The following is an 18,154-nucleotide window of genomic DNA, read 5'->3' on the forward strand; positions in this document are numbered from 1 at the left end:
CGTTTTGCTAGCTAGTAAATTTCGAATTGCCTTTTATTAAAAAAACAAGCATCTAAACATGTCTAAAAAATGACAGTTCGTTAAAATAAACAAAGCAAATATACTTAAACGAACCTAATAATTAGAATTCCCAACATGCTGTCAACAAGTCATGATTTTAACTTTAGCAAATTGTTAAGAGATAGTTAGAAGTTAAAATCGTTTAAACATCAGAAACATCATCTTTTAAGCTTAGTAAATTGCTAAAAATTACTTTTAAGTTTTACTACGAGTAAATCGTTAAAAAATGTACGCCATTGGTTTTAGTCCCATGTTATCATTCCAAATGTCAAAATTCTTGTTCTGAATATCATTATTTCTGCAATGTATTACTGTTTTTTGACAACTTTTATTATATTTTTGAATCTTATCTGTCAAAAATTGAACTTCACTCTTGCTATTAATGGATAGGTTCAGACAATAAAAGGGACTTAATTTACAGTTAACTGCATTCTTTGAAAACAAAATCATACCCAGGCAGTAAGTAAGTTTTTCATCTGACATCTTTGTATAAGAAATCTGTAGTATTTTTCATTTTCATCGTAGCCTCAAGATGGCGTTAGAAGTTTTGTATACAAAAGTTAAACAAACAAAACTGTAATAGCTAATGTCGCCGTAGCTACTATGTGCCACCCCAATAAAAAGTCATGATGATAGTTCTGTTGGTTCTATATACAAAGCTGTCATTAATGAAAATAATACTCGGCTGTCCAAGATGGAAACGGACACACTTAGGCCAGTTTAATGGCCCATTGTGATACCACATGAATGTTGAGGCTTCCTTCTAAGCTCAATGGAACCAGCTTGAGCATCTTAAGAAACATGAGAGGCTGTTTATACCCATATGATTTACATCGTTAAAGAAAAATTCTCCTAGATAATTCTTGCGTTTCCGAGCCAGAGCAGGGCATGTGCAGAGAAGATGAAGAACCGTTTCTTCCTCTTCCTCGTCCATACAGCTTCTGCAAAAGTCATTTGAGAATTCGCCTAGTCTCGTGGCGTGCTTTCCTATTAGACAGTGTCCGGTTATGATACCTATTATCGAGCTTATTATATGCGATCTGCTTAGAGAGGGCAAGCACCTTGAACGTTTTTAATCCAGTGTTGGCCAAATGTTTTTTGCGACTTGACACGTGGTGATGTTGTTCCACCTGGTGCCTGCCCTCCTCACTACGTCTTGCATTAGCAGCAGTTTACAAGTAGCGATTGGTATGCTAGTACTTGCCAAACGTGGTAGGATGGGCTGTAGTGTACCGTTCCTGGCGAGTTCATCTGCACCCAGCAAAGGTGAATATTAAACTGTTGTGCCATCTCCATTAGAGATGATCGATAGTTATGGACTTTTATAGAGTTTGTAGAGACAAAGTCCAGAGATTTGATAGCGGCCTGGCTATGTTGATATCACGTTTTCTTTGAGCCAGGACAAGACTTCCTTTATAGCCAAAAGTTCCGCCTGGAATGAGAAACTTAATTTCATTCGTTCAGACTACACACCTCCACCAACCTCTTCTTTTGTTTTTGACCCATCTGTGTAAAAATGGATTGACTCATCCTCCAAAAATGTCCTATCCTCCCAAAAATATCTGGTAGGTATAGAAATCTGAAGTTTCTGTTGAATTGCAGTTGGGGGATGGTGTTTGTTTTGGAATTGATTCTAAATACCTAAGAACTACGGATTTTCTAATGTTGTTGTTAGTCCACTGCGACGAAGCTTTTGGGTCTAAGACAAGACCCAGGTATTTAGCCTCGTGTGAGAATTCTAATTGGATTCCTTTAATGTAGGAATAGTTGAAAAATGGAATTAGTATCTCCTCTAAAATAAGACCAGATCAGTTTTGTGTGGGTTAACACCCAGTCCACACCGATCAGCCCAAAATATTAGTCTGTCTGAGGCATTTTGTAAGAGTTCTTTTAGGATGTTAAGATGCTTTCCTGAAGCTGCTATAGCAACGTCGTCCGCATAGGCTGTCACTCTGAAGCCCTCTGCATCCAGACCTGTTAGGATTTCATTCATCACTAGGTTCTAAAGGATAGGGTATAGAACACCACCTTGCGGTGTCCCTCTACTAACGAATCGTCTACCAGAAAAGTTGCCCAGTTTTGACTTAATTATTCTGCTAGTAAGTTTTAAATTAATTAAATTTTGAAGCGAACTCTCTACATTTAGAGATGTTAGAGCAGCTGTGATTGCAGATGTGCACCTTCGATGTCAAGGAAAGCAACCATAGTGAACTCCTTATGATTGAGGGAATATTCGATGGTGCGTACTAAAGTGTGTAACGCTGTTTCCACCGATTTACCTTTGCAGTATGCATGTTGAGACGAAGACAGAAGTCTTATATCGATACATGCCCTTAAATGGATATCAAACAATCTTTCCAAGGTCTTAAGAAAGAATGAGGATAGACTTATAGGTCGTAGGTCTTTAGGATTGACTTGGGGGCATTTACCTGCTTTAGGTATAAAAACAACTTTTACTTCTCTCCATGCCGAGGGAACATGGACCAGGTAAAGACAGCTGGTAAAAATTGTTTCAAGGATTGGTGTAATTATATCAGAAGTCTTTTGTAATTCGGCTGGTATTATTCCATCTGGTCCTGCAGATTTAAATGGTTTGAAGCTGTTGAGAGCCCATTGTAGCTTATCCCTTGTGATCAGACCTTGTGGATATGTTGTATTTGAACTTGAACGTATATAACTGTTGCAAGTTTCGGTAAGAGAACTACCAGGAAAGTGAGTGTCCAATAGTAAGTTCAGCGATTCATTACTTGAATTTGTCCAGGAGCCTTCACATTTATAAAAAAGATAAAATTTTTGATAAATTAAAAGAGAAATCCTAAATTTTAACGTTTTAAAGTGATGTGTACACGTTCATAGTTCACACTATTTTCAAATCAAATAAACTCAGTTAAAATTTGTTTTCTATAGCTTATAGCGACGTAAATATAACTCGAGAGTCTGTTCCAATCAGCCCTGCAATTTCCGTTAAGGGCAACAATAATTTCAGCTTCATTTAGAGTTGCCTTTTCAAAATGTCCTAGTCTGTATTCTCTTAGTACAGGACATCTGCCTAGGAAATGTTGTATATCTTCCTCTTCTCTCATGTTGCACATGCCTATTTCCGTTGAGTGAGATAAGATCGCATCTAGCTTTGAAAATCCATGATATTTTGTAAGGCTCCAAGTCATCTGTTATGTATTGCGGTCCTATTGAATAATCCAACATCTTAAAAACTCGTGTGCTGCTTCCATATCTGTTTCCGATCATATTAATCTCCTTAACCCAAAAAAGTTGTTTTGCTAAGAAGATTTTGGTAAGTTGCTTAGGTAGTCTCGTGTCACTGTATTCAAATATAGTCTTTTTTACATATATCTGCCCGTCTTCAGCTGCGGTTTCAATCGGTAATGCATAGTTTGGAGTGCATGATGGTAACTTTAAAACTCTTTTCTTTTATCCACTTCATCAAAAGTTCCAAAACCCCAGACTTTACACTATTAGTTTGAATAGCTTTACATACTGCCAAAAAGAGTTTCCATTTTGAACTGAGGTTGATATTCTGCTTACTCAAAAAACAATGCCATGTCACGTTAATACTGTTCTTTGCTGCTGCATTGCTTAAAAAATGCATCTTTGGAGAGAGCGGAACATCATTTCTGCTCCGTTGAAAATCCACCTTTCCATACTTGAAACTATTTCGAAAGACCATAATTTCCGATTTTGAGAGATTCACTTCGAGATTCCAATTGGGTCAGTACTCTTCAAAACGTTCTTTCATGCGTTGCAAAACCTCCACATCCTAAGCTAAGATCACCATGTCGTCACCATACAGCAACAACCTTATATTCAAACTGTCGATATTAAGACCTCCTTCAATAATCGCATGCAGATCATTTATGTATATGTAAAGCAAAAAGTAAAGGTGATAAAAGGCAGCCTTGTTTTAGCCCATATATTGTTTTGAAGTACTCCAATAACTCCCTTCCTGCCCACACTGCTGATTGAGATCAGAGTATATGCACTCAAGCAGGTTTACCAATTTAATTGAGACTCCCATTTCACGTAACTTGAGCATTAATAGCTGTCTGGAGATTTTATCAAAATCCGCCTTTAAGTCCACGAAAAAAGCATAGACTTTCTTTTTTTCAGCCAACTTAATATATACAATAGACGCCAAGTTATAGATATTACTGTAGACTGTAGAATATTTCTTTCTGAAGCTTTCTTAAACTCATATGGAATCCTATTTTCTCCTGGCACCTTATTAAACTTAACGTTTCTTAGCATATTCCTTAATTCACCAAACACAAAATGGCATATCTTATGTTGAGTCCTCGACGTAGTCCGCTACATAAAGTATGCTGCTCATTTCTTGCCTTGGATTTAGAAGGTCTCTGAAATATGCTTGAAATTCCAAAGCAGTTATGTCAGCCATTACATGTTGGCCTTGGTGTTTTATCTCCTTGGCTAGACGCCACCAGTCTCTGCTGTCTCGAACTGTATTGATTTTTAATTCTATTTGTTGTTGGTATAATTTTTTGCTTTTGTCTTGTTGAGATTCCAAATCAGTTTAGTGTCTTGACTTTTTGATTTACAAAATGTATTAAGGGATGTGAAGGCTTTTCTTCGAGGGATTTCACATTCGGAATTGTACCACTTGTTTTTCGGGTTGAACGTTTTTGAATTGTTGTTTTGAAGGGGTGCAGACAACTTTATTATGTTGGTTAAGTCTGCTAAATCGATTGTTTCTTTTTCGATCCTGACCTGCTGAAGATTTAAGTTTAGAGTTGTTTGGTAGTCGGCTGTAAACATAATCATTTATAAGTAGTCTCAAAGATAATAATTGATGATCTTTATCGAATGATCTCGCTGGCCAATCGACGTCTTTCTGATGTCATTGGAAAAGTTCCATTTGATTGCTAGGCTTAACACCTTGTGGACTAGTGAGTGGTATTATAGTGTATAGTTTGTTGTCTCGTCTTCAAGCAACCAAACATCGTTAACGTCATGAACCCTGATTTGTTGTATGTTTTCACAGAACTTAAGAACCGGTTAGACAACACCAGAAAGAGATTTTTACACAGTTAAATTTACTCGGATTCCTGATTTTGCACTTCAATCCGATGCTTCTAATGAGTGACATGACTTCATCTATACTTAAAAGCCTACCATTCTATGGGATGCACTCGTACAGTTGCTTAGAGTATTTTAAGTTCTCGACAGTCACAAATCCACTGGCCCAGATAGTATAACCGATATTATTCTGAAAAGGCGTTCTTCTAACTATCGTGAAATGTGCCATTTTTCGAGGTCTTGGAAGAAGGTGATCAATTGTCAGCTTAAGAAATTTCTTTAAAATCGACAGCTTTTTAACAACCTTCAGCATGGCTTTCGTAGCAATAGGTTCACTCTCTTCTTTGTTGAGTTGAAAATTCCCTTTCGGATCGCTCAATTCAAGTAGTATTGCCAGAGTTAAAAATTTGATATCCAAAAAATAAACGTTGGTGTACCCCAGGGCTCCGTTTAATCTCCGATGCTGTTCCTTATTTTTATAAATGATCTTTTGTCTGAAACTTCTAGGTTCTCATCCTCGTCCTTTGGATGTTAAGTACCTACCAATAGCAGCGTATGATAAGCTCATTAAATTTTGATCTTGATTTGCAACCTATATCCTCCAAAGTCAAGCGTGCTTAAAAACATCTTACTTCAGAAAACATATTACGATGCTGAATGGTCAGCAGGCTTCAATTGTTGTACAAGTCTCAATTTATAAGGAAGGAAATAAATAGATTCGAATCATCAGCACCTGCAGCAACTATATTTTTGATTAACCGTGCATCCAGGACATCGTAAGTTCTGTCAAGTATCTCAACGATAACCAACCGTCCTGTTTGAGTCACCACTTTTAAAGCACGCAATGATTCTTGTCAGATCTAACTCATTCATTTGATGGTGTGAAAAATACTTTTGAAAAACCACACCAGGTCGCAATATAAAATAAGCAAACAAGGCGTTTTCGAACACTATTTTAAATTTACTTTCCGAAAATAATGCCAAAATTTCAAAAGTTCTTAAGACTAACTTTTCTAGGGTTATATTACATTTCATATTTTAACCGGTCGTCCAAAAAAATATCTTACCAACAAAACACAAAATCTTATACAAAATTTTTCAAAATCGGTGCGATTCCATTTTTATCGGCGTTTATAAAAACCCAAAAATCAGACCTATCATCAATTTCCAAAAACAAAACTGATGCAGAAAAAAAAATTTTACAATCAATTCGTGAAGCTCAGGAATACATTCTCAATGGAAACCTTCAAGAAGCTAAACATATACTTAAAGATGCTATTAAGATTGCCGATGACAATGAGTCCTTTGAAAACATTTCCTACTTGTGCGATCTCCTGTCATCGATCATCCTAAGCGAAGGTGATTTTTACGAAGCTGAAAGCGTTTTAGTGAAATTCACCGAGAGACTTCTTCAATTGGGTTATTCAGAAACTCATAATACTATTGTAACGTTCAAATTGAAATTAGCAAGAATTTATCAGCTACTTGGTAGTTTGGAAATGGCTGAGTATGGCTTTCGTGACTGCATACGGGTACAGGAAAACAAACTTCAAGAACTGAAACAGTTAGACGAAGAATCTAATGGAATTTACTTAACTGCTTTATTTTGGTATGGCAAGCTGTTGGCTGATCAAAAGGATTTCAATAAAGCACGACAGAAATACAAGTGTTGTTGGAAAAGAATTTTAAAATCAACAACAGTTGTTCCCGCTCAGAAAATGGTTGTCTTGCATAGTATTGCTAACGTTTCGGCTAGCTTGAATGTAAGTTGTGTAGATTTTATTATTGATGCAAATGTATTTAAAAAAATAATAATATTGTGTCTAGGACTTTGACGAAGCACTAGATTACCTCAATGCTGCTTTAGAAATTTGTATTAGTGAAGACCCAAACAATAAAGACTTACCTATATTGGTTGTTCAAGTGGGTTTGATTTTGATTCAAAAACAGGTATATGAAAGTGCTTTATTGTGGTGTCAGGCTGGACATGAACTAGCAACATTTGAAGGGAATGAAATGGCGAAGAAAGAAGGTGAAAAGTGTTTAAAAGAACTCACAAAATTAAAAATCATACCATCATAATAAACATAAATATTTTTATGAAAAAATATTTGTTCTCCAATTTATTCATGCGATTAGATGTTCCACATACGCCTGGGTGTACCTTAATAATTCTAAATCCATACAATAAAGAAATTGTGTGGTACAGCAGTCCATAGAGAACTGGGGTCTAGGAATGTAACTCTCAACTATTGCTGTGTGCGTGTAATGTTGTCAGGGATGGAGGGGACTTAAGTTTTTGCGACGAATCCAAAGTGTTTATTTGAGAAAGCACTTTTCATGACTAGAATTACTCTTGGAGGATTTGTCAATTCAAGAGGCAGTATCCGAGAGAAAAACTAACTACCTACCACTCATATTTATGTAGTTTAGATGTTCAGTTCAGTTTCGTTTTATTTGTAGCACAATATTTACATTATTTTAAATTTGACAAACAATTTTAGAGATTTAGAAAAACAAAATTTCTTTACAACTTTAACATAAATAACAAATTTATAACAAGATTTTAAGAAAAGAAAAAATTATAAATACATTTATTTAAGGGAAAACACTACAAGAAAAAAACCCACATATTAAACTTAAAAACTAGTATTGAACATGTGATAATCGTCAATTCTATTAAATAAAAAAAAAAAAAAACAATATTCTGCTTTTATCAAAAATGTTACTTTAATTCTCGAGTCCGTTAATCTAATGTGGTTTTCCATTAAACCAAAATATTGATATGCCTTCGGCAGGCCGGCAATATTTTTTTCTTAAACGTTTTCCAATGGGAAAAGTATTGATGTTTCTTCCCGACGAATTGATTCGTTTTGAATTCGTCTTTTGAGACGAACCTACACAGATTTTCACACTCATTTTAGCACATACTAAAAACTTGACAGTTTTGCAAACGTCAAATGAAATTATTGTTTGTGGAAAAAATAATTGAAGAGAATTCAGCTTCGTTCTGTTGTAATTATAAATACAAAAAAATTCTGATTGGTATCGACCAATTGTTGCAATAGATTTTGCTGTGGTTGTCGTTGGCGTTGATGACGTGGCTGGTTTGTGTCCCCTGAAGTCGATGCAGACCCCAAAGTCGACGCTGATCCCGAGCTCGAAGCTGATTCCGAGATCGACGCCTATCTCGAGGTCGACGTCAGTACCGAAGTCGACGCCAACCCAGAGGTCGACGCTAATTCCGAGGTCGACGCTGATGTTGAGATCGATTTTGAAGTGGCTTGCGCTAAAGGTATTGAACCTTTTTTGGAATAGATTAGTCCTGGTGACACTCCTGTGTCTAAGAGGAAAGAGTCATCCCTCTGAATAATCTCGTTCATTTCCTCACCAAAATCCATTTCCTCATAGGCGGCACCACTGGTATTATTGTTGTCAATCACTTTTCGCGTTATTTTCGAAATGATGTTGAAACGTGTTTCAACTTGTTTGCAGGCTATTTTCTCATTAAACCTCTTGCTTATTTTTTCGGCGATGAAGCACCACATCATTTTTTTATTTTGAATTGCCCAAAGGGGCCTACAGAAGCCATATATTTTCCATACAAATGCAGCAAAAATTTTGTTTGGTTATCATCCCATTTGAAAATTTTTACTTTTTGGTAATTGTTTGTTTTCGTTTTTTTGTGCTGTTTTTCTTTCCGACATGGGTTGGAGATGGTGGTGCTGATGTCAACGGTGATGGTGGTAGTGATGTTGATGATTCTGAGGAGTCCATGGACGGTGTTCGTGATGGCGGATGTTGAATTGCTGCTATTGTTGTGGGCTCTGTGGCCGGTGTTTCCAAACTTGTTTTTCCTTCTCCATAGAGACCATAAAATGGAGCGACGTTAGCAAAAAGCACGTTGACTTCTTCTTTTGCTGCAAATAAAAAGATTATTTCGTATTTCATACATTATATTCTATTTCAAGACTTACTTATTCGGTGTTGTATTAGAATTTGATCATCCTCTACAACAAAATTTCCTGACTCATCAATGACCAGGTCAAAGTCAGATAAATCAATAGAGTAACTCATTTTCAATTTGTTGTGCTTTTCAAATAATTAAAAAAACATCAATTCACACCAGACCGGTAGCAGCTAATGAAATTGAATTCAAAACAATAGACGAAACGCGGGATTGTTACTGTAAATATTTTAGTATGCTTCTGACAGCTGCTATACTAATACACTTGCAAAAAGATATTGCCACGTTTTTTCTTTCCATTGGAACCAAAAAATATTGATTTTTAGTAGCGACGAGCCGTCTATTTCATGTGGTTCAATGGAAATCGACATAAATAATGAATCCACTTATTCTAACTCAACTCTCAGATGGGCTCATTAATTTATCATCAGCAGACGTTTACACTAGCCACATCTCCCTTTCTTTTGTAGCTCGGAATCATCATCGTTGGCTGAGAGGTCAAAGTCATCATAGCGACCTGGCACTCTTTTGAAACGTCTGGGACGTGTGGGTTTTTCAACTGTCATTTCTTGAAAACTGCCATCTGCGTTATTATCTTCTGACATATCCAAACTCTCTGCAACTGGTGTTGATAACGGCAATACCTTTTTTACATGAGCAACATTTCTGTTGGAAAGAGAACCTGAAGCTTTGTCTTCTATAGTTACCTTTGGTCCAGTTCTGTTCAAAACCGTAAACTCGTTAGGTTGGAAAGGAGTATCTAACTTCCTTAACGGTTCTGTCCTTTTGGCAAACACTGTGTCCCCAACCTCAATCTCAGACTCTAACTTCGGATTTGATTAATTGTCGTAACGGGGTAGTTATTTGCGAAAGATGTGGTGTAAATCGGGCTAGATAAGTAGCCAAACCCAAAAAACTTCGAAGCTCTTCAGTAGTTCGAGGTATTGTGAACTCCTTAATAGATGATATTTTGTCCGGGGAAGGTCTTACACCCTCGGCAGATATAATGTGCCCAAAAACACTATTTTGTCTATTGAGAATTAGGATTTTGAGTGGTTCAACAGAATACCATATTTCTTAAATTCATATAAGACATTATCCTGTGACTTCCCAAGGTCTTCTTTAGAGGTGCCAAAAATTATGATGTCATCAATTTAATTTAAGGCATTTGGAATCTTTGCCAATATTTGTTCAATGGCTTTCAGGAACATCTCTGGAGCACACGATAAACCGAACATCAATCGCTTGTACCGAAACATTTCCAGATGTGTTATAAATGTTGTGATATATCGACTCGATTCATCCAGTTTAATTTGATGGAAAGCATCTTAAATCTCAAGCCTCGTGAAATATTTGGCATCCTTAAGACTGTGAAGGAAATCCTCGAATGTTGGCATTAGGTGGTTTCCGCGTTTAATTGCCAAGTTTGCCCGACTCATGTCGACACATAACCTTATATAGCCATTATCTTTCACGATAACAACCAAAGGCGATGTCCACTCGCTAAAATCGTTCACTTCTTTAATTATATCCATAGCCAAAAGTGATCTTAGTTTCTCCTCAATCTTGGTCTGTAATGCAATTGGTGGACATCTTGGATATTGCTGAACTGGTGTTACTCCTTTATCTATTGGTATCTGAACTTTAACTCCCTTCCTTTTTGGAAAAGGACGTTTATCATCTGTCTTTATGTAATGTGTTGGTTCTATAAGAGTACTTTGCAACCCAATTTTAACAATACCTAGCTCTTTTGATGTTGAGTAACCTAGATGTGGCCTTGATCCGTTTCGCACAACGTAACACCTAGCATCTACCTCAATAATTTTTCCATAATCATCTATAGATACTTTAGTGTCAACGACCTCCAGAACATTTAAAAGATCAGAATTCTTAAGGTAACCTTTAAAGTCCTATTCTGATGATTTTTGTTTGTAGTTTACTTTCAATTTTTGTCGCTTTAATTTTTCATAAGTTGCATCGTTAATTAAATTCCTTCTTGTTCCGGAGTTAACAAGCACTTCAGTTAAAACACCTCCAATACGAACTAACACCATTTCATCTCGATCATCTGCGTTACCTATAAAATTTTGATTTTTGGTTAGGAAGATATCATCTACGTTATTAAATTTCTGAAGCTTGTTGCGCCTGTCAGTCACCATTTCATTTCTTTTCTGTTTTCTGTTAACTGAAAATAAAACATTCTGTTCTTCCCCTCCTCTCTTCTATTACAGTGTTGTCGTTTCGGTTACAAAGTAAAGTTTTGTTTGACATTTAATCTCAAAATGATTTGTCTTGCCACATCTCCTGCATTCTTTGCCAAGTGCAGGACATTTTGAATCATTATTTTGGTGATTCTTTGACCCACAGCGCGTACAATCCATTCTTGTTGTATAGTAACTATTCGCGTAAGTCCTGTGGAGCTAGGAGAATTGTCTTGTCTATAACGCTAATTTCGTGGCTATCGGTTTCACTTTTACCAAAATTACAACGCCCAGCCTGTTCTTGTGCTCTTAGTAAAAATTTACCAAGAGATTCACCCGCTGCAGGTTTAAGGGTCCAAAATTGATTTCTCTCGAATGCGTCATGTTGTTTTGGTGCGAAATATTCACAAAGTTTTTCATTAGGAGTCAGCACCTTTTTCTTTATCTTCTACAATATCTGAACATCTGGTCCTACCTTTGCAAGGAAAGTGTTTTTAAGTCGAGTCTTGTCAGTTATTTCATTTGCTGCCGCAATGAAATAAAAATTTCTTGTATACTTCTTCCACTCATTTCTTAACTGATGTGGTTGAAACTGCTTAAAATTGAATTGACAAATATAACATTTGTCCATTTTTACCGTATTTAATCTAAGAAATTTGGATATATTTGTTTAGCCCAAATTACTATTATATACATATATTTTGTAACGCTGAATAATTTTATAAATTGTGTTCTTGCCTTGTCTTCCCGACAGCTTATAAATTGGCTTATCGCCTTGTTTTGGTCTTCTTGACCGTTTTAAAGATTTTGATTTGGTCTCAAGGACTATTTTGCTATGGTCTCACTGACTCTTTTGATATATTCTCACAGACTTTAATCTGTTTCACTTCTGCTGAGAAGGTATTCTGCAACCAAAAACAATTAGAACTCATGGTTCTCAACGTACATGCATGTTTGCATTTTATCATTTTTTTTTTGTGTCATTTTATTCATAATGTTTTTTCTTGTTTTTCTTTTTTTTACATAATAACTTACCGATCCTCGTCATCAATGTGGTAATCGTCAATTCTATTAAATTAAAAAAAAAATATTCTTCTTTTATCAAAAATGTTACTTTATTTCTCGAGTTCGTTAATCTAAATAATGAATTCACTTATTCTAACCCAACTCTCAGATGGGCTCATTAATTAATCATCAGCAGACGTTTACACTAGCCACAGCACACCCAAAGTATTAGGAAATGACTTTTTATGGTGGATTTACATTCGTCTTTATTTGCAGATTTGCAGAAAAGTAGAAGAGCTCAGCTATATTTTGAACATCGAAGCGAGACAGAATACACTCTATGTGTTTCTTTTTCGTCTCCATAACTTCCTATAATTTTTACCGCAGCTGATTTTGACATTTTATTTCTTAATTTAAAAGCGAAAAATTTGAAAAAAAAAAACAATTTTAAAAATTTGAAATGGACTTTGATAAGTTGAAAACGGCATCAAACCTTCTTCTCACATCTTTTTTATTTCAAGAAGACGAAATTGATTCCAAAAAACAAAAAAAAAGATTTTGGGTTCATCCATACCTTCGCAAAAGAAATGAAAGTGGTGCAGTCGTGTCAGTGTTTGGGGAAATTGAGGCTATCAGTGACCCTTTGTTGTTCTTAAAATATTTGAGGACTACTTCTGCACAGCTGGAAGAACTTCTGCTTCTTGTTGGTCCTCAAATAAAAAAGGAATATGTCACACGAGAACCTATATGTCCGAAAATGCGCTTAGTCATTACTCTTCGGTAAGTTACTTTAAATTAGTTCTTAAGTTCTTATGCTTACTTTGCTCATTTTCTATAGTTATTTGGCAACTGGGGAATCTCAACAGAGCTTAAGGATTTGTTACAAGTGTTCGGCTTCTGTCGTTCATAATATTCTTTTCGAAACAACTGAAGTCATCACTAGAGCTTTTTGGAAAAAGGTTTTTCCAAGTTTGGAAAACACTACTTTCTTAAGAGTAGCAAAGGGCTTCGAAGATAAGTGGAACTTCCCAAATTGCATAGGCGCCCTCGATGTAAAACATATTATGATTCAGTCTCCACAACACTCTGGTTCAGAGTTTTTTAACTACAAGAAACACTACTCAATAGTTTTAATGGCATTGTGCGATGCCGATTATGCATTCTTGATGTGTGACGTAGGAGCGGCAGGAAGACAGAGTGATGGTGGAATATTTAAGAACTCTGAGTTCGGAAAAAAGTTTTACTCCAACTCCATACAGTAATTTTTTCCTTCACAAACAAAGTTCAATTTAACAATTTTTGTATCATAATAGGATTCCGCCACCCCGAGATGCTACGTCATTGTAGCCGACGATGCCTTCACATTAACAGAAAACATGTTGAAGCCATACAGCAAGAGGAACCTTACTGTGGAAGAAAGAATTTTCAACTATCGTCTGAGCAGAGCCAGAAGAGTAATCGAAAACTCTTTCGGAATTCTTGTTGCGAAATGGAGGATTTTCCGTACGTCGATTAATGCTGGCTTGAGTCTTATTGAACAAATTGTTCAATGTTGCGTCTGCCTACATAACTGGCTACGGCACCACAAGGGGAACCAGTATATCGAACCTGGTTTAATCGATCTGGATATTGAAGGCAGAGAAACAAGAGGAAGTTGGAGATTAGAGCCTACTAATATGGAACGTCTTCGCCCACTTACAGGGAACTCAGCAACAGCAGCAAAGCTACTACGAAACAGGTTCGCAAAGTATTTTGCTGGAAAAGGTGCTGTCAGCTGGCAATGTGAAAGGATATAAACGCTCGCGGTTCTTCAACATTTTCAGCTCGGAGCCGGAGCTCTTTATTTAATATTAATTTTATGCAAAAAAAAAAGGGTTAACAATTCAATAAAATTAACAAAAAAAAAACAAAACAAAATTTTCATTGCTTGGAACACATTTGTGGTAAAAAAAATTAAATCCATAAATGTATATGGTTTTCACAGAAAGCTTTTTTTAAACATAAAATAATGCCGCCTAAATTAAATTTTTTTCACATTGATTATGTTTTTGTTAAATATAAACTGACTGATTCAGAAAAAAAATAACATAATTAGTTTGGTGCATACCTGTTTTTTCTTCGGGAAATGATCTCTGGTCTTTCTCCTGGACTTGTGAAACTTCCCAGGAATTGGCAACTGGTTCGGGAAAAGGTGAAGGAGTTGGTGAGGCAAATTCTTCTTCATCCTCATAATAATTATGTAGAACTTCGTAGTCCGTGAAATCTGTTATGAAATAGAATACCTTAGCTTAGATAAATCAAATAAAAACAACTTACCATCGTCCATAGTCAATAAGATTTAGTTTAATTTTTTTGCAATTGAAAATTAGTAAATACGGATTATATGGCGATTTGTTCAGTTTTGACATTCGAAAAAAAAAAAGCAATTTATAGGAAATCACATCGAAACTCGAAATTTTGCTGAGCCCATGCACACTTTCATTAAAAGAAAGCAAACTTGCTATAATAAAGACGAACATTTTCATCTTTGCTTTAACTTTATTATAGTGAAGATGTCTGCATTTTCATCTTCTCTCTCTATAAAACACACACATTTTTAGTGTTTGATATCCCTTTTGCACGCAGATCTGCAAATAAAGACGAATGTAAATCCACCATAAAACACACACATTTTTAGTGTTTGATATCCCTTTTGCACGCAGATCTGCAAATAAAGACGAATGTAAATCCACCATTATTGTAAGTTTTGAATGAGATCATTATATGAAAAAGAACATCTCTCGAAAAAGTTGTCTCGTAACTTGGAAAGAGTGGATTTAATAAGGTTGATATTAGCTCTTTTGTGGAGTCTTATAGTAGAATAGCAACGAGCCAAATTAAGTATTAGTTTAAGGACTTTATTTTGACATATCTGTAATTTTTTAATGAGAGTCTCAGCACAATCGAACCACGCTGGCGCTGGTGCTCCATAAGTGAGGACTGGCTAAATTTATTGTATGGATTGAGTTTGATATGTGACCTTTAAAAGTGAGTTTTTTATCAAATATAATGCCAAGATATTTACAATTTTCAGACCATACGATATGGGTTGCTTTAATATTGAGTGTGGTTTGTGGAAGAAAACATTGTTTTCTACGTCGTGTGAACCAAATGGCCTGGCATTTTTCGGCATTAACTTTAATTTTCCACTTAATTAAGTAACTTAGTAGTTTATCAAGGGAACACTGTAAGTAGTTAAGTGCGTCTTGAGCAAAAAAAACTTGATGCAAAAAGGGCAGTATCGTCTGCGAACATGGCAATTTCAGTATTTTCAAGCCCAGGAAGATCGGATAAGAAAACGTTAAAGAGAATGGGACCCAAAACAGATCCTTGAAGAACGCCAAATAAAATATCAAATAAAAAGGATTTCGCAAGTCCAGTACTAACAAAAAACTTTCGGTTTTTCAAAAAATTCCAAATAATTTGGATAAGATATCGTGGAAAATTCAACAAAATAAGCTTAAAGATGAGTCCATCGTGCCAAACAGTTTCAAAGGCTTGTTCTATGTGTAGCAAAACTAGACCCGTCGAATTTTTAAAAAAAAGATGTTTTCGACATATTTTTGTTTCTCAAACAAGAACTTAGCACATAGTAGCAAATTTCGTGTATTTACGCAGCACAGGTTTGGGGGTACAAACAGTACGAAAGTGTGGAAAAACTGCTAAGATTCTTTATTGAAAGAATATTTCATATCCCCAACAACAACCAAATTACATGCTTTTGCTGTAAACTGGACTATCGCCGCTTTTTATTCAAACCTTAAAAATAAATATAGACTACATCATTAAAGTTCTGAATTTGCACAATGAAAGATTACTAAAGAAGTAAAGTTTGCAGTCCTCTATGCAATCAATCAAAGGAGTAGTTGGTACGAAGAATGGCACGAGCTGGTTTTGTGGTGTGAAATGTCACTGGATCTGGGTTTCGGTAACGTTGATGACTGCAAGGTTAAACTGTATAAATTAATTGTAAGGGTTGATGGAAAATTCCGTAGTCGATGTATAGAAGAAGGGATAGAATAATCTGCGAAAGCTTCTGAAAACACAAAGAAGTTAAAATGAATCTTGATTTTAAACTATACAAATATATGCAGATATGTTTCTTGTTTTTGTTAAACAATTCTTGCTTTGTAATGCAACCTTTAAAAGCTTAATATTACATTAAATTTATCTTGTCAACCTGACAGACGGCATTGCCATGCTAATTGTACTTACTTACTTAGGTCCTCCGACCTGTTAAGCCCGTTGGGGACTCCTTAAGGGGTATAGGGCCTCTATTATGCCTACGAGCCATCGTGTACGGTTTCCGAAGATGTGTTTCGGCTCCCTCAAACTCTTGCCTAGTGACGCTGATTCCGCCTCGACTGTCATGCGTCATGTGCTTCTCATTCGTTCAGCTCTTCTTCTTTTTGTGTGAGCGGGTTCCACTGTATTGCTTGGCCTTCAATGCAGTCGTTACCTTTTCTACATCTATTTACGAAGGTTTGCTGCTTTCTTGTTATGGCTGAAGTAACCTTCCAAGTGCTGCACCCATAAAGAAGCACAGATTCGACATTTGTGCGAAACAGTCGTAGCTTTGTTCTTAAGCTGATAGAGTTATTCCTCCAAATTTTTGACAGCATACCGAAGCCCTTTTGCTTTGCCGTCTTGTTCGGTTTTGCCTTCGATGAAAACAATGCTTACAAGGTATTGAAAGCTCTCCACTTTTTCCACTGGTTGCGAGAAAATATTTATTTGAGAGGATGGTCGGGATGCGAGGCTGATCATTTTTGTTTTGCCGGAATCAATTTTCAGCCCCACAACTTCTGCTTCTCTCTTCACACTTGTTGTCATTTGATGGAGATCCTTGATTCTATGATAGAGTAAGCAAACATCGTCCGCGTAATCCAAGTGCTTTAAATAGGATGTCAAAGTCTATTGGATCCCTCCGCTACCTGACAGAGCTGAGCGCAGTACATCGCTTATCACCAACAAAAACAATATTGGCGACAAAATGCAGCCCTGTCTGACTCCACTTCGGATTTCAAAAGCATCTGACAACCTACCATCGTGAAGAACGTGACACTTGGATCCATCATATGCTGCTTTAATAATAGCAATTAGTTTTTCTGGGATGCCTCTCCTCCGCAAAGCTAAACAGATATACTCCCTGTTAACGATATCAAAAGCCTTCTCGAAGTCGATGAACAGAAGGTGAAGTTGTGATCGATATTTAACGCACTGTTCAAAAATTGTGTTAATGTGATCAAGAATCCAGTGTGGAATCCTGTTTGTTCGGCATCGAGTGTGGCCTCAAGGTGTTTTCTGATGCGTTCCAGTATAACTTTTATTACTATTTTGGCAACGGCAGGTAGAACCCAAATTCCTCTCCAGTTTTCGCACTTTTTGAGATCTCCTTTTTTTGGGAGCTTGACGATAATTCCCTTCTTCCACTCATGTTGGAAGCTTTTGGTGGTCCAAGCTTCTTTTATGAGCGGTTCAAGCAGTTCACTTGATGATTTTGGCGCTGCTTGTAAAAGCTCTGCGGAAATTCCATCAACCGCTTTGTTGTTCTTAAGTGCTTTAATTGCAGCAACGATCTTATCTTTACTGGGAGGTGGGGTGCGGATTCGGGGATTAGTTTCTTTGGGCGCTTCAGAAGGTATCGGCTGCACGTTGTTTGCAAACACTTTGTTCAAAACCGAGGAAAAGTGTTCTTTCCACCTTCTGACTTGCTCATCCACCGACCTTATCACAGTACCGTCTACTTCTTTCAATAGGTGTTGCTTTGAACTGTTTTTACCGGGCAACTCTTTGGTTATTCTGTAAACGGTCCTGCTGTCGCACCAGTTTG

The 18,154-nt window shown here is 36.4% G+C and overlaps 3 protein-coding genes across 3 annotated transcripts; 2 read left to right on the plus strand and 1 right to left on the minus strand.

Moving 5' to 3' along the window:
* Positions 1-6,051: 6,051 nt before the first annotated feature.
* Positions 6,052-7,202, plus strand: LOC129952005 (tetratricopeptide repeat protein 19, mitochondrial-like). The gene is made up of 2 exons (XM_056064416.1): positions 6,052-6,872; positions 6,937-7,202. The coding sequence occupies exons 1-2, from the start codon at positions 6,087-6,089 to the stop codon at positions 7,189-7,191; spliced, it is 1,041 nt and encodes a 346-aa protein (XP_055920391.1). The 5' UTR covers positions 6,052-6,086; the 3' UTR covers positions 7,192-7,202.
* Positions 7,203-8,294: 1,092 nt separating this feature from the next.
* On the minus strand, positions 8,295-9,223 carry LOC129950667 (uncharacterized). Its single transcript, XM_056062592.1, has 3 exons — positions 9,087-9,223; positions 8,799-9,029; positions 8,295-8,551 (listed from the first exon to the last, which is right to left on the minus strand). Exons 1-3 carry the CDS (start codon positions 9,184-9,186, stop codon positions 8,295-8,297), a joined length of 588 nt encoding a protein of 195 aa, XP_055918567.1. The 5' UTR covers positions 9,187-9,223.
* Positions 9,224-12,536: 3,313 nt separating this feature from the next.
* Positions 12,537-14,130, plus strand: LOC129950668 (uncharacterized). Its single transcript, XM_056062593.1, has 4 exons — positions 12,537-13,062; positions 13,121-13,457; positions 13,596-13,736; positions 13,984-14,130. Exons 1-4 carry the CDS (start codon positions 12,743-12,745, stop codon positions 14,128-14,130), a joined length of 945 nt encoding a protein of 314 aa, XP_055918568.1. The 5' UTR covers positions 12,537-12,742.
* Positions 14,131-18,154: the final 4,024 nt, after the last annotated feature.

Source organism: Eupeodes corollae, chromosome 3 (assembly GCF_945859685.1).
Source record: "Eupeodes corollae chromosome 3, idEupCoro1.1, whole genome shotgun sequence".
Classification (NCBI taxonomy): domain Eukaryota; kingdom Metazoa; phylum Arthropoda; class Insecta; order Diptera; family Syrphidae; genus Eupeodes; species Eupeodes corollae.